The sequence below is a fragment of the Hyperoodon ampullatus genome, assembly GCF_949752795.1.
Source record: "Hyperoodon ampullatus genome assembly, chromosome: 14".
Classification (NCBI taxonomy): domain Eukaryota; kingdom Metazoa; phylum Chordata; class Mammalia; order Artiodactyla; family Ziphiidae; genus Hyperoodon; species Hyperoodon ampullatus.
Genome location: NC_136927.1, coordinates 62,178,303 through 62,200,778, shown reverse-complemented (window position 1 = coordinate 62,200,778; position 22,476 = coordinate 62,178,303). Strand labels below are relative to the sequence as shown.

Below are 22,476 nucleotides of genomic sequence, written 5' to 3'. Positions count from 1 at the left end.
CTAACAGAGGGAGATTAACAATAAATATAAGTAGATTAAATAGCATGCTGGAAAGTAACAAAAGCTGTAAAAAAAAATGTAGAGCAGAGAAAGTTGATCAGGAGTACTGGGGGGGTGGGTGTTTTATTTTTAAATAGAATGGTCAGGGTAGGCCTCACTGAGAAGGTGAAATTTAAGCAAAGACTTTTAGGAGCTGAGGGAGGGAGACAAGAGGACACTAAGGGAAAGTACAGGCGGAGGGAGCAGCCAGTGCAAAGGCCCTGAGGTGGAACTGCGCCTGGCTGGTTTGAGGAGCAGCAAGGTGCTGGGGAGAGAGGTGGGAGATGCTCAGAGAGGTAGCGCAGGTCATGTAGGGCCTTGCAGCCCTCGGTGAGGAGTTTGGCTTTTACTGAGTGAGATGGGAGCGTTGGAGGATTCTGACCATAAGGGAGTGGGGGAGGCAGGACAGGGAAGGAGAGGAAGCCAAGTAGCACTTGCGGATGTCGTGTGGGTGGCTGCTTCAGCCTGACTCCATGGGGGAACTCTGGAGCATAAGTTACACCTCAGAGTTATCCACCCACACACCTGCCAGCATCCTACGCAAAGAAGGTGGGCTTTCCTAACCCTGAAATGATGAGCTACAGCTTGGAGGAAGGGTGGGTCCCCCCAGAAGGCTCCAGCAGCCTGAGAGCAGTCCTCCCAAAGGAGAGAAGTGGGTGCTGGTCACTGAACACTTACCCAAGGGTGGGGCGCACAGAAACAGTCAAAGGAGGTCCAAGGGGAAGGAGTGCAGCATCAGTCTTATCACCTCCAGTCCCCAAACACCAAAGCCCCAGTAGTTACAGCCCTTTTGGCCTGGGGTGGTGGGTGGCTAAAGATGGGGCATACCCTAGTGTGACTAGGTAGAATTTTCTGGTTAGGAAAGACCAGGGGTCCACTTCCACCTGAGTTGCAGAGGGTTCCATGCTCTGCAATGTCCCGATAACGTGGCAGTCCAGCCTTATACACCTCATGGGATGGGGAGCTAGCTACCCTTGGGTTAGATCTGTTCACTTTTGGATACTTTGGGTTTTAGAAAGTTCTGCTTCATGTTGAGCCCATGGCTGAGCACCGACTGTATGCCAGGCACCATCCTAGGTCCTGGAGACACAGCAGCAAACATGACAGACAAGGTCCCTGCCCTGAGGAACTCTCAACTGGAGAGGGAGATGATTAGAGAAAAAGATGGTGTGGTAAGTGCAGAGGTGTGAGTAGCCCAGGAAGCTGTGGGGGCCCCGAGAGGACTCTTGACCTTTGGGAGGAGGTGACACCAAGCTGATAAGTGGGGGACATGTAGTAGTTATACAGGTACAAAGTTTGGGAGAAAACAAATCCAGGCTGATGGAAGAGTGTGTGCAAAGGCCCGGAGAATCCCATCAGTGTTCACTATCTCCATTGCTACCCTCTGTCCAGCAACTATCCTCTCCTGCCTGGATGATTGTAACAGCCTCCTCGTGGGTCTCCCACAGAGAGGCAAAGAAGCTGGGGTAGGCAGCCACTAGCTCCTTCCTCTTCTTTGTTGAGGGCCACTCCTGTGGATGTTAACTCACCTGCATTCTCCACTCAACCTGCATCTGTGAGCAGGGAGAAACAGGAAGCCACAGGCCTGTGCTGCAGTACTTGCAGGCCACTCCCAAGGAGGGCCCGGCCATGTGGGCGGGGCACTTATAGCCCCATCTATAGGCCCACAGGCTCCATGCCTCCTTCCCCTTTCTGACATCACTTCCCACTCTGCCCCCCACTTCCCCCCACATTCTGTTCCACCTACACTGGCTTTGCTGTCCTTCCAACTTGCCAAATGAAGGCTCATCTCAGGGCCTTTGTATTTGCTGTTCCCTCTGCCTGGAATGCTCATCCCCCAGATGCCCACGTGGCTCACCCGCTCACCTCCTCCACATCTCTGCACAAATGCCACCTCTTCAGAGAAACCCTCCCTGACCACCTTATCTCAAGTCGCCCCTGGTTCATTCCCTCTCCACCTTGCCCTGCAGTGTGCTCCATAGCACTTATCACCCACCACCTGACATATGATAGAGTTGCTTGTTCACGTGTTTATTGTCTGTCTCTCCCACCAGACTGAAAGCTTTCTGAGGGCAAGGACCATGTCTGGTTTTGCTCACGGTGGAATCCCTATAACAGGGCCAGGGCAGTCAATAAATATTTGTGAAATAGATGGTTCTGAAACATAAGTGATTCTGAAACAGGAGCCCTTCCAGGTCTGACTGTCCCAAAGTCTTAGATAGGACCTCCCTCCCCAACATTGCCAGTGGCCAGGGGTGCCCTCTGAGGGCCAGTCACAGCCAAGAAGCTGCCAATTTGGGAGACTTCCTCAACCCTTCCCCACCCGGGCCCATCTGTCAGGGGTCAGGGGTCAGCCTGGTCCAGCCCTCTTTGAGCCCCAAGATGGAGGAGACCCAGTCCTGGGGTCCAGGCCCCACAGATGCCTGGTGAGGCCTGTTTCTCCTTTGGCAAATGTTCCCCCTTCCTTCACAGGGCCTGCGTCTGCGTTTCTGAACCAGAAGGTGTTTACACAAAACATCCTGGGTTTGGCGACAAATTCACCCTCAATGAGGAATCCTTAATGAATCTCCTTCTCTCCCCATGCCAGGTGGCTGCAGGGAAAACTAGCTCTGCCTCTGGCAGTTGAAGGAAGCCAACGGCCAGGCAAAGACGGGGTGCTACTGCGACTTCTGGGGCCACGATTTAGGGGAGGGCCTTTTTTCAGGGTCCAGAGACAGCTGCGGTCTGGCTTGCTGTGTGACAGGGCATTGCCCTTTTCCCTGCCTCAGTCTGCAACTGTGAAGTGTGTAATAACCCATCCACACAAAGGTTGCTGTGAAATTCAGGTAAGGCAAGGGGTGTGAAAGGTTGCAGTGGCCAAAAGGAGAGAAATAAAAAGCTGGACTCAGGGAAACAAGAGGTCAGAGCTCTAGTACTGGGTCTGCTCTTGACTTTTTAAAGCCCTCGCCACTCTCTCAACCTTGGTTTTTGCAGCTGTACAATGAGGTATTGGGCTTGAAGATCTCTAGGGAACCCTCTGGTTCTGAAGGGCCGCCACTTTCCACCTGCCTGCCTCGTCTTGGAGGTCTTCCCAGATCCTACAGCCCACACCAATTCACTTTCCAGCACTTACACAACTTTCTTCTGAGCTGGCACTTCATCACTCACTGCCCATGGTTTTCCAGCCCCTTCCTTGGGTCTAGGTCAGCTATTCTGGAATTGGGCCTAACACAGGGGCTCAATGAACGTGGGGGTCAAACTGAATTTTAAAAGATTCCTGCCTCCTTCCAACCCTGAGGAAAGACAATGAGGGGGAGTTTTATTCACTCTCATTTTATAAACTGGATCCTGAAGGTGTCAGAGGTTAATATAAGTCACACTGCTACATGGGCCTCCTTGGTGTTCCTCAGGCAGGGAGGGGAAGAATGATTTGATTTCTCCAAAGCACTATCACTGCCTGCCATAGTATATAATTATTTGTTTTGTCATTAATTGTCGATGTTTCCCGCTAGATAAAGTTGCACTAGGGCAGGGACTTTGTTTTGTTCACTGCTGCACCCTCAGCCCCTAAAACTGCCTGGCACCGAGGAGGGGCTCAAGAACTATATGAAAGGGAGGGGTTGAAAGGTTTGTGCCTGCAGGGGGCGCTTCAGCCCCGCCCCCAAAGCTAGGTCCCGCCTCTCGCGTCCGCCCGCCGCGCGTGCATTGGAGCCTGCGCGCCACCGTTCTTCTTTCAATTGCGCATGCGCGCCGGAAGCCCTGTCAGATCGGCGCGTGCGCGGACCGAGCTGCAGCGGAGGTAGAGCGGAGGTGGATGCGGGTCGAGGCCGAGCCGAGTTGGCGCAGGTGAACACCATGCTGTCGCCCGAGGCGGAGCGGGTGCTTCGGTACCTCGTGGAGGTGGAGGAGCTCGCCGAGGAGGTGCTGGCGGACAAACGGCAGGTAGGAGGCCCGTCCGCGGGGCTGGGGCCCGGGTTTGGCCTGACGGCGAGCGCCTAGAGAAACGCGCGTGGTCCGGAACTGGCTCCAGCTCGGTTTCGCCGTGAGTTGACCTAGGCTTGTGGGCCACGGGCTGTGACGACAGACTGGGCGGTTTGAGATCACATGGGTCAAATGCGTGGCACGGCACCTTGCTTCACTCCTTTATTTAGCACATATTAAGTGAGTGCCTGTCTGTGCCAGGCCTTTCCTCTCTCGCCAACTTTTCTCTGCCTCTTGCCCTGCCTTCTGGATCCGACCCATTACCCCTTTGGGCGTTTGGATGACCTGAACCCCTTTTTCAAAATGCAGTTCTTGGGCCACCTCACCGACCTGGGCTGCACCGCCCCAGTCCAGGCCCTGAGTGGAGAGGAGGAACAGAAAAGAGCCCTGAGGGGTCTAGTGATTGGGTCTGGTTCTAATGGAAATGCCAAGGGTTTTAAGGGAGTTCGTGGTGGGAAAAGATGCTCAACATCACTAATTATTAGGGAAATGCTAATCAAAACTACAATGAGGTATCACCTCACACCAGTTGGAATGGCAATCATTTAAAAAATCCACAAAAAATAAATGCTGGAGAGGGTGTGGAGAAAAGGGAACCCTCGTGCACTGTTGGTGGGAATGTAAACTGATACAGCCACTATGGAGAACAGTATGGAGATTCCTTAAAAAAACTAAAAATAGAACTACCATATGACCCAGCAGTTCCGCTACTGGGCATACACCCTGAGAAAACCATAATTCAGAAAGTCACATGTACCCCAGTGTTCATTGCAGCACTATTTACAATAGCCAGGACATGGAAACAACCAAAATGTGTCTATCAACAGATGACTGGATAAAGAAGATGTGAGATACATCCATATATATATCTACATGTATAATGGAGTATTACTCAGCCATAAAAAGGAATGAAATAGGATCATTTGTAGAGATGTGGATGGACCTAGAGTCTGTCATACTGGGTGAAGTAAGTCAGAAAGAGAAAAACAAATATCGTATATTAACACATATATGTGGAATCTAGAAAAATGGTACAGATGAACCTATTTGCAGGGCAGGAATAGAGACAGATGTAGTGAATGGATGTGTGGACACGGGGATGAAGGGGAGGGTGGGATGAATTGGGAGATTAGGTTTGACATAAATACACTACCATGTGTAAAAGAAATAGCTAGTGGGAGTCTGCTGTATAGCACAGGGAGCTCAGCTCGGTGCTCTGTGATGACCTAGATGGGTGGGATCGGGGATTGGGGAGGGAGGTCCAAGAGGGAGGGGGTATATGTATACATAATAGCTGATTAACTTCATCGTACAGCAGAAACTAACACAGCATTATAAAGCAATTATACTCCAAATAAATAAATAACAAAAAATTTAAAAAAACAGTAACCTATGTGGTGGGTCCTGTTCCCGTCTACGTTTTTCAGAGAGGTGAAATCACATAGCTCATAGTGGACAGCAGGATTCAAACCTGGGTATTTGGCTTCAGAGCCAGTGCTGTCAGGCAGTATGCTGTACTGCCTGCTCACTCCCTTTGTAGCTGTTGGGCTGTTACCACCATCTCAGTGCCACCACCTCTGCTGTTCTGATCTAATATTGTTGGGGTTTTCATGATACTAGGTCAGAATCAACTGAAGGAGCTTGTCCAGGGGGTGGTTTGCACTCTCCTAGTGATTCTGAAATGCCCTAAAGCTTGAGAACTAGTGCTTCAGTGGATAATTAAAAAAAAATTACCTATTTAGTCATTAAACATTTCCCCAGCACCTCCTCTTGGGGGAAGACACCTGGACAAAGCATTGTTTTTAAGGAGCTGAAAGCTGAGTGGGGGAAGAAATACCTTCACACATCAGTCCATTTTAGGCAGGACATTGGAATTAACCTAAGAATGATGCCTTGTCTCTGTTAGGTTTTAATAGCCCTGGTCTGTTGGGAGTACAGGCTGGGGTCAGAAGTAGCTGAGTTCCTTCCTGCCCCTGTGCTTTTCAGATTGTGGACCTGGATACCAAAAGGAATCGGAACCGGGAGGGCCTGAGGGCCCTGCAGAAGGATCTCAGCCTCTCTGGTAAGCCTAGACCTCCTCACTGCAGCCCAGGAGGCCTGTTCCATTTTCTTTCTAAGGCCTTTGACTTGTCCCTGATAGAGACTGGGCAGGAGGCCACAGGCATGTAGCACAGCCCGTGGAGATGGGGGAGACTGTATTGCAGGTCTGACGTAGACTGTGGCTCAGGGTTTCAGCAGCTACTCTGCTTTAGTTTTCTCTATGATACTTCCTCAGTAACAGGTCGTTAGCTGCCAGCTTATCAGTGATGGCACTGGGAAAGTGCTGGGGGGTATAAAAACCCCCGGCACTTGAAAATTGTGAATTGAAAATTCACAATTTGAAAATTGTGAGAAAGCTGAAGAAGGAATTGGACGTGGAGTGGGTTTGGGAGAAGGGGATGGTGGCTCTTTAGATGAGGCTAAGTGGTTGTGACAGAGTAAGGAGCAGGGGAGGGGTGTGTGATGAGGCTGAAGAGGTGGGCAGAGGCCAGGCCATAATGAAGGGCCTTGGGGGCCAACGGTTTAAAGTGCACCGGGAAGCCTAAAACCTTCCAGTTTCTTCTCGTCTCACCAGAGTAAAATCCGGAGTCCTGCAAGACCCCATGGAATCCAGACTTCCTTGAACTCTCCCACGTCATCTCCTCTCTCTCCCCCTTACTCGTCAGCTCCACCCTTGCTGGCCTCCTTGCTGTTCCTAACGCCCGGCACATTACTGATCTTTGCTGTTCCTGGTTCCTCTGCCTGGCTTGCTCTTTGCCCAGGTGTCTGCAGGGCTTACACCCTCACTTTCTTTGGGTCTCTGCCCAAATGGCACATAATCAGTGAGGCCTTACCCGACTGCCTGGTATAAATGACAAACTCCTCCCCTACTTTGGCATTCTCCATCTCTCTTACCCTGCTTTAGTTTTCTCTACGATACTCTTCAGGGTCTGACAAATCATATCTTTGTTTATTACCTTTACTTTTTTTGTTGATTCCCTCTCCTCCACTATAACATAAGCTATGAGGGCAGGAACTTTGTCCTGTTCTGCTGTGTTCTCAGCATCTAAAACAATGCCTGGCATAAAAATATTTGTTGAAGGAATGACTGTTTGCCATTTCAGAAGACGTGATGGTTTGCTTTGGGAACGTGTTTATCAGGATGCCTCACCGTGAGACGAAGGAAATGATTGAGAAAGGTAAGGCCTCCTGGTCAGGGGTCAGGAACAGGTTCCCCCGCACCCTGCAACCTTGGTCTTAACCAAGAACTGAGAGTCAGGCTTTCTTTGGGCAGCAGCTTGATGAGAGACGGCTGTGTGCATGTTAATCCCTGCTCTGCCACTGAGTTATTTCCTCATCTCTAAAAGGGGGACACTTCTGTGTAGCACAGTTGTTGTGAAGTTGAGATAAAACAGGATGCGTGCCTGGCGCAGTGCTTGTTTATCAGTGAGGGATGAGTTGGACTGCAAATAACAGGAATCCAACAAATTGAGGGTTAAGGAAATAGAGTTTTTCTTATGTAAGAAGTTGTCCAGAGATGGGCAGTACAGGACTGGCACAGCTGTTCAGCAGTGTCACCTTAACACGTTCTCATGGTTATTGTGTCATCATCGAAGGCCTCATGTTTGAGTGCCAGGCTGGAGAAAAGGCAGAGGGTTTTCTCCATATATGGCCTTGCCTTCTATTTTGAAAATAAGACCGTCCGCCTCAGGGACTTCTGCTGATACCTCATTTGCCAGATTTAAGGCACATGCCCACACATAGCTGCCAGGGAGCCTGGCAGAGGAGCTCTTATTTTTCACATCCCCTGCAATAGCAAGTGGGTTGAAATGGACGTTTGGGAAGAGTGAACCTCTAGGGTCTGCCACAGCCTGGATACACAACATATGTTACTCAAATCTCACAACTACGTTCCTGGAGGCTCTTTGGAGGAGCATCATAAAGGCAAAAGGTCAGGCTACAAATGGGTCCTTGGCTGGGAAAAGGGCAAGTTATGCATGTTTTCTCTTCCGTACCCCTGAAAACATGTGGGCCAGGAGGACCAACAAGGTTGCCTCTGTCCCTGAAAACAGGGTATCTCTATCCCTATTGAAACCGAAATTCTAGCAAAGGAAACTAGGTCAGCTTGGAAGAGAAGCTTCCGGCTGTCTTGTTGAAAAACATACACTAATACCATGGTTATAAAATTAAGAGTCGTCATTGCACTTGGGTGGAGGCCGGAGGCCGCTCAGACTAAGCTTCCAGGGCGCATTGCCTGTCTGGGTTCAGGATCCTCAGCTCTCTTAGCCCACAGGTGTGGTCTTGTCACCGACATAGAGAAGTTCTGTGACATCATCACCTCTGGTTCTCAGGGATGGACACAGGCTAAACAAGCTTGTGTGAGACTGTGGTTCCTCATTTACAGTGAGAACCAGAACCACTGCCCAGGCCAGAAGACTCGGCTGGTTAGGGCTTTCATCCATCAGAAAGAATGAAAGTCTGTGAGGAGGACAGGAATGTCACTCACGAGTGGATGAAAACAGAGCTGGGGGAGTTGGTTGGGTGGCACCAGTCAGTTGCACTACTCAGGGCGCACCTGCCTTTGGGTGCAGTCCGTCCTGTAAGACAGCCTTCTCTTCACAGCCGTGAATTAGGTTAAGCATGAGCATCAGGCTGCACGTTGACTGTTTACACATCAGTTACCACAGTCCTGCCTTTGTGAAAACCCCTCACCTTGAAGAATGTGGGTTTGTGAAATTCCTCAGCCAACTATTTTCCATCCATCTTAGGGTAGGCTGGGTCTAGGTTCTTCTTTTTGTCCTTGCATTTGAATTTTCCATAATTATTTTTCCATAATAATTTCACTGTGGGAGGGTGACCTAAAATCCTGGTGTTGCCTTCCCCAGCCACTGGCCAGGGTACTTTGCATAATGAAAACAGTTCGGTGAACTGTGAGTCAGGGGACTGGTGTGCTCAGCCCTGTTTTGGGCTCACTCGGGTTGGGGCAGGTCATGTCCCTTCTCTAGCCTTTAGTTTCTTCCTCAGCTGGTCTCCGAAGTCTCCTTTTCTTTCCCACATGCTGAGACCCCTTGCTCTCAAGGGGGCTGGGGAGAGACTGGCATCCTTAGATCTGTCTATAGTATAAGCTCATCTTGTTTGCCCATCTCATCTTTCAGATCAGGAACATCTGGATAAAGAAATAGAGAAGCTCCGGAAACAACTTAAAGTGAAGGTCAATCGCCTCTTTGAGGCCCAAGGTATTGGCCTGGGGGCTGGGGGTGGGGCTGGAAACCAGGAGGGGAGACAACCATCAACACGGACTTTGAAGGCAGGGGTGGGAAGCCCCTCCAGGTGGGCAGTGACCCGGGCAGCTGGTGAGTGGCACTGAAGCTGTGGGCAGTGGGCAGGGTTGTCTCGAGCTGCCCAGAGATGGAATGGACGGGAAGTTTGTGGGATCTTATTCCTGTCACAAGTTATTTTCAGGCACCAGGAATGGCCTGGGATATCTCACATTTATGCCAGGGCATGGTGTCGGGACTGGGATAGCTCTGACTAAGGGTCAGAAGGCCTCAGTCAGGTGGTCCAGGTTAGAGCTGAATTTCTAGGTAAACCAAACCACTCCAGATTGGTCACAGTCTGTTGCAAATCTGGAGGTTTCTAGCCAGCAGTCATGACTCTGCAGGTTCTTGGTGACTCAGGAGCAGGTGTCGATGCGCATTTTTCAGTGCATTGCAGAATTTGAGGTCCATTTCTGTCAGTCCTCAAGGCCAAGTGTTTGGCAGCATGAATGCAGTGTAAGCCCCTTTCCCAGGCCTGACTCCAGGGCCAGTAGGTTGGACAGCAGGAGCCCCGACTCGCTGATGAATTGTCTTCTCACCCTAGGCAAGCCGGAGCTGAAGGGTTTTAACCTGAACCCCCTCAACGAGGATGAGCTTAAAGCTCTCAAGGTCATCTTGAAAGGATGAAATTTAAGAACCAAAGTGGGGGACCTAAGACCAGCATCCCCCCTGGGATCATGGAGGACCTAGAACTCTCCAGCCTTGACACCTGCAAGGACAGGATCTACTCTGCAAGGGGACAGTTGTGAGGAATCTGGCCATAGCCCTTGTACAAAGCTTCTTTGTCTATAGTACTTGGCTATTTTGTGATGGCAGGAGGGAACTCTCAGCCTGCCAGTATCTGCCGGACTTGACCGCTGGGGCTGGGTGGACACAAGGCCCATTGACAGGCTCTGGCAGCCACCAGGAGGTGGGAGGGGGCAGTGCTTGTGGGGGTGTGAGAATGACTGCAACAGGCACTTCTCAACAATGGCCTGCTATTGAAATGGGCCCCGGGCAGGGGGAAGAGTGGGAGCTTCATTCCAGCATTCCTCTCAGAAAGAGAGAGACACATTTTCAAGCAGTGTGTGTAACGGAATTGGAATAAAGCAGGAGGCTCAGAGGAGGCTCCTGTCCTGAATGAAGGACAGAATCTTGATGCTTCATGGTCCACCATAGGCAGACACACTGTCCCCCTGCACTGCCTCCATTTGGGCCCGTCTTCCTGCTTGCCCCCAGGACAGAGCCCAGAGTAGGTGCTGCTTATCAACCTGCTGTGGCTGCTCTATAGTCAGGAAGGCCTTGCAGAGTCCTGCACCAGAGGGTGGGTGAGGGGCTGCGTCTTACCTGCTGCACTTGTTCAGGATCCGCCTCCACCGGCTCTGAAAGCAGGACCCAGGCCAGTGCTGCTCGGAGTTCCCATGTGCCTTCAGGGTCTGCGATCCTGGTGGGAATGTGCCGTGAGGGATGTCTTTCGTGTGCCTCGAGGGCTCAATAAATGTTACCTACATGAATGAATAGCAGCTTCTAGTCTTCACCTCATTCAGTCCTTAATTGAGGACATGCCACTCCTTTAGGATACCATCTATGAAGGGGCAGTGGTTCCTCCTTGAAATGATGTCAGGATTAGATAGGCAGTAACAACAGAAGATGGCAGGATGGTGAGGACACTCCCTTTGGTTCCAACCAAGTTATATGGGGAATCAAGCTTGTATGGCCACATCCTGTGTTTTCTTCAAGATAATCTAGAAATTTAGATTTTTAGGTTGAATCCTCTGTTTTTTAAATACTGCTAATTCAGAAAATTTTTTACAACTTGGGTGTCGGCCAACAAAACACTTTACATAAGTCAAATTTGGCCCAGACCTATGATTTTGCATCCTCTTGAGTTTTCTTAGTAGAAATTGCTGGGGTTTCCCCATAATGGCCCTAAGAAGTAGGGAGGTTTAATTGGAAACTAAATGTCTGTCCACAGTAGATTAAAGAAATTGATAACTCCAAATAGTGCAATATTATACAGCTGTAATCAAGAATGAAGAAGCTCTGAGCACTGATTTGAAACAAGCTCCAAGATACATTAAAGTGAGAAGTAAGGACAGGTGTCTAATAAGCTCATAATTTGTGTGCAAACAATTATGTGGTTCCTTTGGAATAGAAACTGCATGGTGGGGCACAGGGTGCAAGGGAAGGACATGTTGCTGTTGTATATTTGAAAATGGGGAGTTGTGGCGTTCACTTTGGTTGATGCTGTCTAGTATGACTGCCTGGCTCACAGTTGGTCTGTCTGAACATTGCCACTGCTTGTCTGGCTGAGGGTGGATGCTAGGCCAAAGAAGAGCCAATCAGATTCTTTCTCCTGGAAAGATGTGGAATCCATGCCTGGGGTTGTCTGGGCTTGCCCTAGTCCCAGGGATGAGGGAAGTCCCCACACTCTGGAGGCAGGAGGCTCAGAAGGCCTGGCTTCAGGCCTTCCCAAGGCTGGCTGATTCACTTAGATTTCCCAGTATTTTCCTTTCAAAAGCCCTCCACACCCCTCCCCTTCCTTTCCTTCCACAGTCAGATTCTTGCAGCCAAAAGAACTGTCCTGAAGGGGGGAGAGTGATAGGGGGAGCTGACTAGGGTCCCTTGGTAGGTCGCCCTGGAGCAATTAGCCACCAGCCCACTCTTGCTGCAACTTCTCTTCAACCTAGAGGAGGCGTAGGAATGTGGAAAATGCAGACATTCTTGTGCCCAACTCCACAAGCCATCTCTGCCTCCCAGCCCAAGGCTTTCTGGTCTAAAAAGCTCAGCTCCCAACCTCAAACAGGAAGGCTCAGAGAGGGACCTAGGTCACCCATCTGACTTCGATAAGTGCACCTTTGCAGAGACTGTCTCTAAGTAGCTCTGCCTTCCTGATCCTTACCTTGGCCGTGGGTTCCCTGACATGCAGTCAGGGTATTGTAAGGAGGGCAAGATGTATATAAGGCTCAGTCCTTCCCCAGACCCCCAGTAAACACACAATCTAGTAACTGCTTTGCAAACACAGCTTAAGTTCCTTGCTCCTGGAGGATCTTTTCAACACTGATCCCCGTGAGAGACATCAAAGGGTCAAAGCCAGGAAGATTTGGTTGCAGCTGACAGCATCCCCTGAGCCAAGCCTGGAGCCCGAATCAAGACTGTGATCCTTTATTAGATGTGATCTCTGGGGTAGCAGAACTTGCTGCATTTGTCCTCTTCGGGCCTGACCGCCAAGCCAGCAGATTCGTCAAGGTTAAAGTCTATCCAGTCCTGGGGATTGGCTCTCTCCTGGTGCAGAGATGCCCAGGGTGGGGTGGGGGTGCCAGGCTAGCAAAGCGCTGCCAGGCCGGAGGGAGGGGGAGGGAGGGGGTGAGTGCTTTGAGGTGCTGCTGTGCTGGAAACTGGGAGCAGGGAGAGGACTGGTGTGGCACCTTCCCGGGTTGCTCTCCTCTGCTGGGGATTAGTTGGGAGTTTTCTTCTGGCCTTGAAGGGAGCGGAACAGCTGCCTCAGCTGTTTTTTCCGATCATTGACGCAGCCTGGAAGGGAAATGGAGTGTTGCCTGGGATGGGCTGTCCCAAGTAGAGGGGGATTTAGGGGGAGTGGAGAGGCCTGTGCTCCCACTACCTGTGGGAAGAGAGGACAGCAGGAGCCATGCAACCACGGATGGCCTATGGTTTGCATCCTGGCTCCCCTCCTGCCTGTCATGGCCCTTAGGCAGGTCATTTACCTCTTTGAGCATCCGCTTTCTCATCTGTAAACCAGGATACCTGCTTTATGGGGTGAATGTAAGGATCATCAAAAGAAGGTAATATTCACTGGGGGCTTACCTCAAACCAGGGGCTGCTTCAGGTCCAGAATGTGGACTGACTTGTTGAGCTTTCAGGGAAATAACGTGTACAAGAGAAAACAGGCTCGGGGAGGTTAAGTAGTTTGCTCCAAATCACACAATAAGTAGCAGGACTGAGGGCTGAACCCAGTCTATCAAGCTCCAGAGGCCCAGCTCTTAACCACCACCCCACATTGCCTTACCTTCTGGCTTTGCTCTGAAAATGCACTTAAAGCTAGCACAGTGCCTGGTACCTAACTGGTTAAATGTTAGCTTTCTTCCTTTATCCAACCCCATGTGTCAGGCACTTTCATCTAAGAGATGGCTCTTCCCCACAGGTGGCCCCTACTCATGAAAATGTGTCCCAGGCAGTCCGTGCTGAGAGGCTGACATGACCTCCCCTCTCTGAGTGTGTCCACAGCGTTCCCTTCCTTTTGCACTCAGAGCTGATCCTTGAGGGAACTCCGTGGTCATTTGATCTTGGGCCAGGCACACTGATGGCACTCACGAATGGTGGCTGACTGACTGAATCACCATGGGGACAACTACTGACCTGGAGGTGTCTGCCATCTTCTCAGCAGCCCAGAGCCCTATCCTTGCCTCCTAGGCACTCACCAGCCATCAAGGCTTCACTGAGCCGAGAGTCCACTAAATGCATCCCCAGGGTTTTCCAAAGTGAGTTCCATGGAACCTTAGCTTTAACTACAATTGGCTCATTCATAATTCTCAAACCTTTGTGTCCAGTGCAAATCTCTTCTTGGAGTTCTAGACTCATCTCTGAGTTATCTGTTTATCTTTTCACCAGTTCTCAACACATCCCTAACTCATTTCATCAGTACTCTTCCACCCCCAGCCAGCTCCTCCTGTATTCAAAACCACCCACCCAGACACTCAACTGGAGACTTCTGAAGCACTGGCTCTCAACCTAAGCTGTGCTTTAGACTTATCTGGGAGCTTTGAAAAATACTGACATCCGAAGATATTTATCTCCAACAGGCATCAGTATTTTTTAATTCTCTCGCATGATTCCGATGTTCAGCCAAGGTGGAGAACCACTATTCTGAGTCTTTGCTACTCAAACAGGGTCCAGGAACCAGCAGCATTGATATCTGAGGTGGATTGTTAGCAAAGGCGGCTGCAATGATCCTCCCAGGCCTATATGCACCTCTCTGTAAGGTGACTGTGCCGCTCCTCCCATCAAGAAGTGGAGTCGGGGGCTTCCCTGGTGGCGCAGTGGTTGAGAGTCCGCCTGTCGATGCAGGGGATACGGATTCGTGCCCCGGTCCGGGAAGATCCCACATGCCGCGGAGCGGCTGGACCCGTGAGCCATGGCCGCTGAGCCTGCGCGTCCGGAGCCTGTGCTCGCAATGGGAGAGGCCACAACAGTGAGAGGCCCGCGTATCGCAAAAAAAAAAAAAAAAAAGAAGTGGAGTCGGGCTTCCCTGGTGGCGCAGTGGTTGAGAGTCCGCCTGCCGATGCAGGGGACACGGGTTCGTGCCCCGGTCCGGGAAGATCCCACATGCCGCAGAGCGGCTGGGCCCGTGAGCCATGGCTGCTGAGTCTGCGCGTCCAGAGCCTGCGCGTCTGGAGCCTGTGCTCCGCAACCCGAGAGGCCACAACAGTGAGAGGCCCGCGTACCGGTAAAAAAAAAAAAAAAAAAAAAAAAGAAGTGGAGTCTATCTCCTTGTTCCCTGAATTTGGGCGGGACTGGCTTTGGCTAATGGATTGTGGTGGAATGACATTGTGGGATTTCTGAGCCTAGGCCTCAAAAGGCTCCACTACGTCTTCTCTCGCCCTCTTGGAACCCTGAGACTACCATGTGAAGAACCTGGGGCAGGGCTGCTGGAGGATGAGTGGCCACCTGGAAAGAGAGGCTGCTGACAGTCAGTCTCAAGCACCACACGTGTGAATGAGGCTATCCTAGACCATCACGTCTCAGCAAATCTGCTAGGTGCCTGCAGCCCTGTGAGAGACCCGGGTGACACCTGAAGAATCGTAAGCAAATAAAATAGTTGTTTTAAGCTGCGAGGTTTTAAGAGGGTTTGTTAAAGAACAGTAGCTTGTTGCAGACTCTTAGCCTCCTGCTCCAGACCTACTGAATCGTAACTGCATTTTAACAAGATTCCCAGGTGATCGCACAACTTGAAAGCATTGTATAGTCATCCTCCAACAACACCATGGGCAGGTACTAGGGGGTCTGCTGTGGGAAAACCATTCACAAACCTTCTCTCCTTTGCTTTCCTGAAGGCAAACGACTTGACTTCCCAGGCTTCCTTGCGGCTGAGGTGCCATGTGACCCAGTTCTAGTGGGTGAGAAGTCAGCAGAGGTTGCTGGGAGGGCTTCCCTTTTGGAATAAAGAGTCAAAGCTTGAAAGAAAGGCTTTGGCCCTTGGGCCTTCCTGTCTCTTCCTGCCTGAGACAAGGACACAGTGTCTGGAGTTGGAGCAGCCGTTTTGTAGCCATGAGGCAACAAGCATGAGCATCAAGGCAACGTGCTGAGAGTGGCAAAGCAGAAAGAGGAAAGAGCTGGGTCCTTGTGCAGCTGTTGTGTACGGCCTACCCCATGACTTCCTGTGGCTTAAGATAAATCAGTTCCTATCTGTATAACTATTAGTTGGCTTGTTAGTGTTTGCAGCCAAACCCAATCCTAAATCATACCAAACTCTAAAAGATACTTAAAACTTCATCAAAAAAGAGGAAAAAAATGCCACAAATAAAATTTAAAAAGCAAAATGACAAACTCAGGAAAATGTTTACAATAAATTTGACAGGGGGATAATATCCTCAATATATTAATATCCAAGGCCTTTACAAATTTAGAAAAATGTAAGCCCATTGAAAAATAGAGTATGGACAGCTTACAAAAGAAGAAATGCAAATTTTAAATCTGAAACCCCACCCATAATCAATGGAATGCACAGAAAACAAGTCAATATTTTTACCTATGAAGTTGGCAAAGGTTTTTTGTTGTTTTAAATTCAGAACTGGCAAATTTGTGTAATATTTCTAAGAAAGCAATTTGACTGTAATAAGTCCATCCTTTTGACGCAGTAATTCTATTCCTAGGAATCTGTCCTAATGAAACAGCCAGAGTTTCAGCTGAGCTTTATGTGAGAGGATGTTCTCACAGGATTATTTATAAAAGTGAAAAACTGGAATCATGCCAAATGCTCAATTATATGAAATTGATTTCATAAATTTGGGGATGTTTTACAGCCATATGGTAATTTTGGTTTTAATTGTGCTCAGGGACAAGCACTAGCAGCCAAGCATTCAGGTTTTGGAATCAGACAGATTGGGGTTCAAGTCCCCGCTCACCACTTATGACCAAGACCATCAGCAAATGATGTAACATCTGAAGGCCATTTCCTCATCTGCAAAATAATAAAAGCTGCCTAAAAATTAAATGAGATAACGTATATAAAATAGTTAGCCTGGACCTGGCCATAGAATGTTTCCAAAAGAGAGGCTCTTATTATTGAATGAGATGGAAAACGCTACATGGGAAAGTTAGACTCAAAGCTCCAGCCCAATGCCAATTTTGTAAAAGAAAAAGTATGAACATATACATTTTTGAAAAACTGGATGGAAATACACCAGATTGTTAAAGATGGTTACGTCTGGATGTTTTTTTTTTCATTTTCTTCTGTAATTTTCAAATATTCTACAATGAGTATGTATAATTTTTATAGTCAGGGAAATTTTTCACTCTTGAAAAACCAAATTTAAAGTCAAGCCCCGAAGTCCTTAATTTCTCTTAACAACATATCATGCTTTTTGCTTGGGTGCCACTTAAGCCTTTTGAAATCCACCTCGTGACAGATTAATAATATCTCTCACTACGTGCCCCGCAGTATTCTAGGCATATATTAAGACAGAAACTATTTAATCTCTGTTTTACAGATGAGGAACAGAGAGGTAAGTCCCTTGCCCAAGGTCACACAGCTGGTAAATTGTAGATCAAATTAAAACAGTCTAACCACTGTGGCAAGCTGCCTCTTAGACTACTTGGCACCTCCCATGACTCATCCCTGGTGCCCACTCCCCACCTGGCCCCACATACCAAGGTGCGTGTTGGTCACAATGTTCCCCAGCCCCGACAGGTCATGAGGCCCGTCTTCTCTGCTGACAGGGCCATCGTTCCACATGAGGTCGAAGCCTCCCACTCGCTTCTCTCTTCCCGTGAGTCTGGACAGGCAGGAGACAAAAAGGGTTAATGAAGGTGCACCTGGTAGGGCCCTAAGACTCAAGCCAGGTCCCTGACCGTTTCCTGCACCGGACTGGTGCCCACCCTGTCAGAGTACCTTCTTTTGTCCATCCATTCACTGGCCGTTTCCCAGGCGCCCACACAGGCCTCAGAGGGGTCATCCCCCATTTGTCCCCAGGCTTCCACACTTGCCCCCAGTAACATGCACCTATTCGTGCTTTCTGGTTTAAAGTCTGCTGTTCTTCCCAGACCACAGACTCCATGAAGGCAGGGACTAGGCCTGTCGTGTCCTTTATTGCGTCCCCAGTGTGTGGCACAAGGCCTAGCACATAGTAGGGGCTCAAATGTTTGTTGAATGAATAAGTGATGGTGGCTATAGTGGACACCTGAGGTTCTGCCTGCTCAGCATACATTTCACCTTTTTTTAGCCTGTGGGTACCTGAGTTTTTCTTTGGAAAACGATGCCTCCTTCTCTCACTCTCATGGCTCAGGTGGGGTTAACCCCACCCCCTGGGAGGTGGGCACACTACCTAGGTCAATCAGAGTCACAGTGATTGGTTCCGGGATGGGCATGCGACTCAATCCCCACCAATGAGCAGTGAGAGTCAGCCCTCAAACTTTTGTAAGAATAATTGGGGAAAAGTTAATACGGAGGAAAGAGATGAGAGAGAGGGAAGTGAGAACAGACAAACCAGCCAACACTGCCTGAGCCATTCCTGAAGTCAAACCCTGGATCTTTCTATTATATACACATCGTTATATAAGTAAATAGCCTCTTACTGAGCACTTTCTGTGAGTTACACACTTTATAATAAATTATCTTGGTAAATTAATCTAACAAACCTGAGAGGTAGATAGATATGAAATCTCCCATTTTACAGGTGAGAAAACTGAGGCTCAGAGAGGTGAAGTGAGTGGTTCAGGGTCCCACAGTCAGGAAATATTGAGGAAATCCTGCTGGACCAAATCTCAGAAAGCTGTAGTTGGCCTGCTCTGCTGGGACAGGGCTAAGTCCCTGGGCCAGGATCTGACCCTGTGTGGACATTGCAGTTTCTCCACCTGTAGAATGGTGGGGTGGTGGGGACAGAGCCATCTCTGAGGGCCTCTCAAGTCCCAAGGTTCTGAGTTCTCTATCCTCGGTGGGAACCCTGATTGTCAGGTACAGGGATGCGTGAGCAAGGTTGCTCTCCCTCACCTGCCCTCCATGTCCACGATGTGCAGGGTGTCTTCCAGGAGGCAGGTCTTGAGCTCATAGTCCTCCTGGCTGCTGGCTGTCAGTGATGGGGATGCATTGACCTCCAGGAGCCACCTGCGGAGGGAAGGGAGTAGAGAAGCTTAAGTTTACCTGGTCCCTGAGGCCCCTGGAATTTCACAGAGAGGCTAGATAGGGTGCCTGGGTCTCACCCTCAATTCAACCAGGGCTGCTCTCTCCACATTTCCATTTGAAGAAAGGTTTCAGGGGCTAAAACTTTTTTTTTTAATTTAAGTAATTTATTTATTTTTGGCTGCGTTGGGTCTTCGTTGCTGCGCGCAGGCTTTCTCTAGCTGCAGTGAGCGGGAGCTACTCTTAGTTGTGGTGCGCAGGCTTCTCATTGTGGTGGCTTCTCTTGTTGCGGAGCACGGGCTCTAGGCGCGCGGGCTTCAGTAGTTGTGGCACTCAGGCTCAGTAGTTGTGGCTCGTGGGCTCTAGAGCACAGGCCCAGTAGTTGTGGCGCACGGGCTTAGCTGCTCCGCAGCATGTGGGATCTTCCTGGACCAGGGCTCAAACCCGTGTCCCCTGCATTGGCAGGCGGATTCTTAACCACTGCGCCACCAGGGAAGCACAGAACTTTTGAAAACAACTGTCACAAACTTGGGCAATCCCCACAGGGTCCAGGTGGTGACTTATATGAAGTAAGTTGGTGGGGGTAAGAATGATTTTGCTGCCCTCATGCTTATTATCGCTTTTCCTTCTTTCAAAAGAGCTGTGAGTACAAGAAAAACTCCTGTCCTAGTGAAACTTTGCCCATAAATGGTAACCAGCCTGACACGTCAGGGGGTGGGGAGTAGCAGGGAGGGGTAGGGACTGTGGTGAGCCAGAAAGAGCATTCCATGTCTAAAGGGGTGGCTATGGAGGCTCTAGGAGAGCGTTGCCCTGTGAGAATGTGAACCCAGAACTGCAAGATCCTCTGACTCTTCCAGAAAAGCCAAAAATCCAGATTTTTGTGTAAACATCTTCCAGTTATTGGAGACTGTCAATGAAAATCAACCAAATGAAAAAACGTTCAGAAGGCCAAACTCAAAGTGTCTGCAGGCCAAAAGCAGCCCAAGGGCCGCCAGCCTGCAGCCACTTGTTTTGTGCAACCCTGTCATTTTACAGACAGGAATCTGGGGCACAGAGAGGGGAGGCCTCACCCAGCAGGTCAGTGGGAGACTAGGGCCCCCTTCCCACTATCTTCTGCCTCCTGCCAAGCTTGTTTCCCCTTTCAGTGTCCACTTTAATGCCCATAGCACATCTTGCATCCCCGGGGGCAAGGGAGAGAGACCCGCTGGTGTCCGGCCCCTGTTTCTCTTGAACTTGGGCCCAACTTAGGTCTTGCTCTAGGGCTCCTACTCCTGGCTCAGAAAGCCCCTCAACAGCTATACAGTGACCCTGGGGAGGGGGTTGGGTCCAGGAACCTCAGTGCTGTGGGAGCAGCTCAGCCCAGGAACATGGACCCTGGGCCTGGCTTGGCCCTTGACTTATTGCATGACCTCAAGCTGCCTCAACAACCCCACTGGGCTTCTGTGCCCTGTTGTATCACATAAGGGCCATCACTGTGTTCCCTGATAGTTCAGGTTTGTTCTACTCATCAGCTCAACCTCCTCGTGGGCACTGGGAGGGCACAAAATCCTTGGCAGGGATCGACATGGTAACAGTATTCCCTTACATGGCACTTTGCATCCTCCAAGCACCGGGACTAACAGAGGGGAAGCTTCTTGCCTGATAGGAGGGGAGGATTGCTGACTCAGCAGATGCTCAGGAAAGGCCTCAGTGCCAGGCATGGGGCTCAGTACCCCACTTCTTCCTCATAACAATCTTATAGGCACAGTGACCATTTTATTTAATTTAAAAATTTTTTTTTGGCCGCACCGCGCGGCATGCAGGATCTTAGCTCCCCGACCAGAGATTGAACCCGTGCCCCCTGCAGTGGAAGCGCAGAGTCTTAACCGCTGGACCGCCAGGGAAGTCCCACAGTGACCATTTTATAGACAGGCAAGCTGAGGCACAGAAAAAGAAAGTGTGCCCCACTGGGAAGTGGCAGAGCTGAGCTCAAACCTGGGCAGTCTGGGTGCAGAGTGTGTAAAACATCCCTCCATGCTCTCCGGGCCGCGAGCCCATCCACTTACGGCTTGAGGTCCTGGTCTATGAGGATGTCATAGCCATACAGCTCGAAGCAGTGCTTGTCGCTGATGATCACCTTCTGCACGCTCTGCAGGCTTCTGATGAAGATGTTGTCCATGTCACTGAAGAGCGTCTCCACTGCCTCGGGCCCGTGCTTGGACACCAGATACTGCCGGAAGCGCTGCAGCATCCACTTGCAGCCCTGGGACCCCGCCGCCGGGTTGGGAGAGGGAGCCTCAGTCAACCCGGACCTGGCCCGTCCAGACCATCACTTACCATCAGCACAGCCCCTAGGCTTGGACGAGAGGGGTCCAGCCCTGAGTCCTCTGATTAGGAGAACCCCAAGTGTGTCCCTCCTTGAGGGGCAAAGATTCTACACGCCCAAGAGCCTGTGCCTCTCTTTCTAGAGCACAGCCTGCTATCCACCACCCCAGAAGTCCCTGACCAAATGCCCTGTGCCAGCTTCCTCCCTGGGCCTGCCCTTATGCAGACAGACTGCCCTGACCATGTGTGCACCCCAAGGCCCAGGGAGTCACCAACAGCTTGCTGTTTTGGGTGTGTGTGTGTGTGTGTGTCTGTGTGTGTGTTTGCAGGAAGCCCCCTCGGGGTGATGGGGAGCTGGGGACCATCTCTTCCTGTGCTCTTCTGTTCTGGCTTTTAACTCTGAGAAGTCTGAGTGTTCTAAATATGAACCTGGCCTTGCAGGTTATTAGATAGATAGATGATAGATGATAGATAGATAGATAGATAGGTAGGTGATAGGAGTATATCTGTCAAGGTAGGAGGATACAACACATTTTTTAAAGGGTGTGTTCTTTTGATTTGTAACTCTTAAATATTTAGACACATGATGTGTGGGCCTCCATTTGTACTCTTGCCCTGGGCCCTGCAAACGGGAAGGGTGACCTGACCTCGCTGGAGAACTCTCTTGGGCTCCTTGGCATCCCTCCTCCTCCCCCCAGCCCAGTCCCAGAGGCCATACCTGGAGGGCAGAAGCCCAGCTTCCTCACCTTCTTTGGGTGGTAGTCGGGAGACGTCTTTTGCACGGCGACATTGGTGAGGTGAACATCTGGCAGAGATTAGTGGTCAAGGGGCAGTGCGGACAAGAAAGAGCTGAGCCCTGCGCCATGTAGCCCCCAGGGACCAAACTGAGACCCTTGCTTGGCAATTGATGGGGGAAGGCTACCAAACAGCCCAGAGGCCACGTGCGGGGGCTTTGGAGTCAGATGGGCTCGGGTTCAAACTATGCCTGCCTCTATCTTTACTGGCTGTGGGCCCCTGAGCAAGTCACTTAACCTCTCTGAACCTGTTTCCCCACCTATTAAATGGGGGTGTGTAGTAGTATATTGACCTCACAGGGTTATCTGAAAAATCAGATAAGATGCTGTGTAGAAGCACCTCTTACAGTGCCTGGCATGGCTGATATTAGATTAGGATTGCTCCACTCAAGAGGAGAGAACACTTTCTAACATGTAGAAAGACCAAGCACAGAACAGCCATCTCAGGACATTCTGAGCTCTCTCTCACTAGAGGGGTTCAGGCTGGGTGGCCACTTTGCAGGAATATCAGAGAAGTGACCCAGCATTGGGATGGGGTCAAGTTGGCCGCCTTTGAAGTCCCAGCCCTGAGAGTCTGCCTTTCGGTATCATTACCATCATCACCACCAGTAACATTGGCAACACTTTGCAACTTACAGAGCATGTTCAAACACTTCAGCTCATGTATTCCCCAAATCATTCCCATCTCACAGAAGAGAGCTTCGAGGCT

General features: G+C 50.2%; 2 protein-coding genes across 2 annotated transcripts in view; one reads left to right on the top strand and one right to left on the bottom strand.

The window, feature by feature from the left end:
- The first annotated feature begins 3,828 nt into the window (after positions 1-3,828).
- Positions 3,829-10,823, top strand: PDRG1 (p53 and DNA damage regulated 1). Its single transcript, XM_079718927.1, has 5 exons — positions 3,829-3,960; positions 5,986-6,061; positions 7,143-7,217; positions 9,174-9,254; positions 9,880-10,823. Exons 1-5 carry the CDS (start codon positions 3,874-3,876, stop codon positions 9,960-9,962), a joined length of 402 nt encoding a protein of 133 aa, XP_079575053.1. The 5' UTR covers positions 3,829-3,873; the 3' UTR covers positions 9,963-10,823.
- Positions 10,824-12,771: 1,948 nt separating this feature from the next.
- TTLL9 (tubulin tyrosine ligase like 9) overlaps positions 12,772-22,476 on the bottom strand; it is a gene marked incomplete at its 3' end in the record, with an annotated part of 52,207 nt that continues 42,502 nt past the window's right edge. The window contains exons 10-14 of the mRNA XM_079719081.1: positions 21,720-21,778; positions 20,715-20,911; positions 18,541-18,654; positions 17,181-17,326; positions 12,772-12,881 (exon numbers count right to left, since the gene is read on the bottom strand). Of these exons, the coding sequence (XP_079575207.1) occupies positions 12,772-12,881; positions 17,181-17,326; positions 18,541-18,654; positions 20,715-20,911; positions 21,720-21,778 (626 nt within the window). The remainder of the gene's footprint in view (positions 12,882-17,180; positions 17,327-18,540; positions 18,655-20,714; positions 20,912-21,719; positions 21,779-22,476) is intronic.

Excerpts from the sequence above, each read along its gene's own strand:
- PDRG1 (XM_079718927.1), top strand. The coding sequence starts at position 3,874 with ATGCTGTCGCCCGAGGCGGAGCGGGTGCTTCGGTACCTCGTGGAGGTG. Across the intron at positions 3,961-5,985 it reads TGCTGGCGGACAAACGGCAG|ATTGTGGACCTGGATACCAA; the intron begins GTAGGAGGCCCG and ends TGTGCTTTTCAG. Across the intron at positions 7,218-9,173 it reads GAAGGAAATGATTGAGAAAG|ATCAGGAACATCTGGATAAA; the intron begins GTAAGGCCTCCT and ends CTCATCTTTCAG.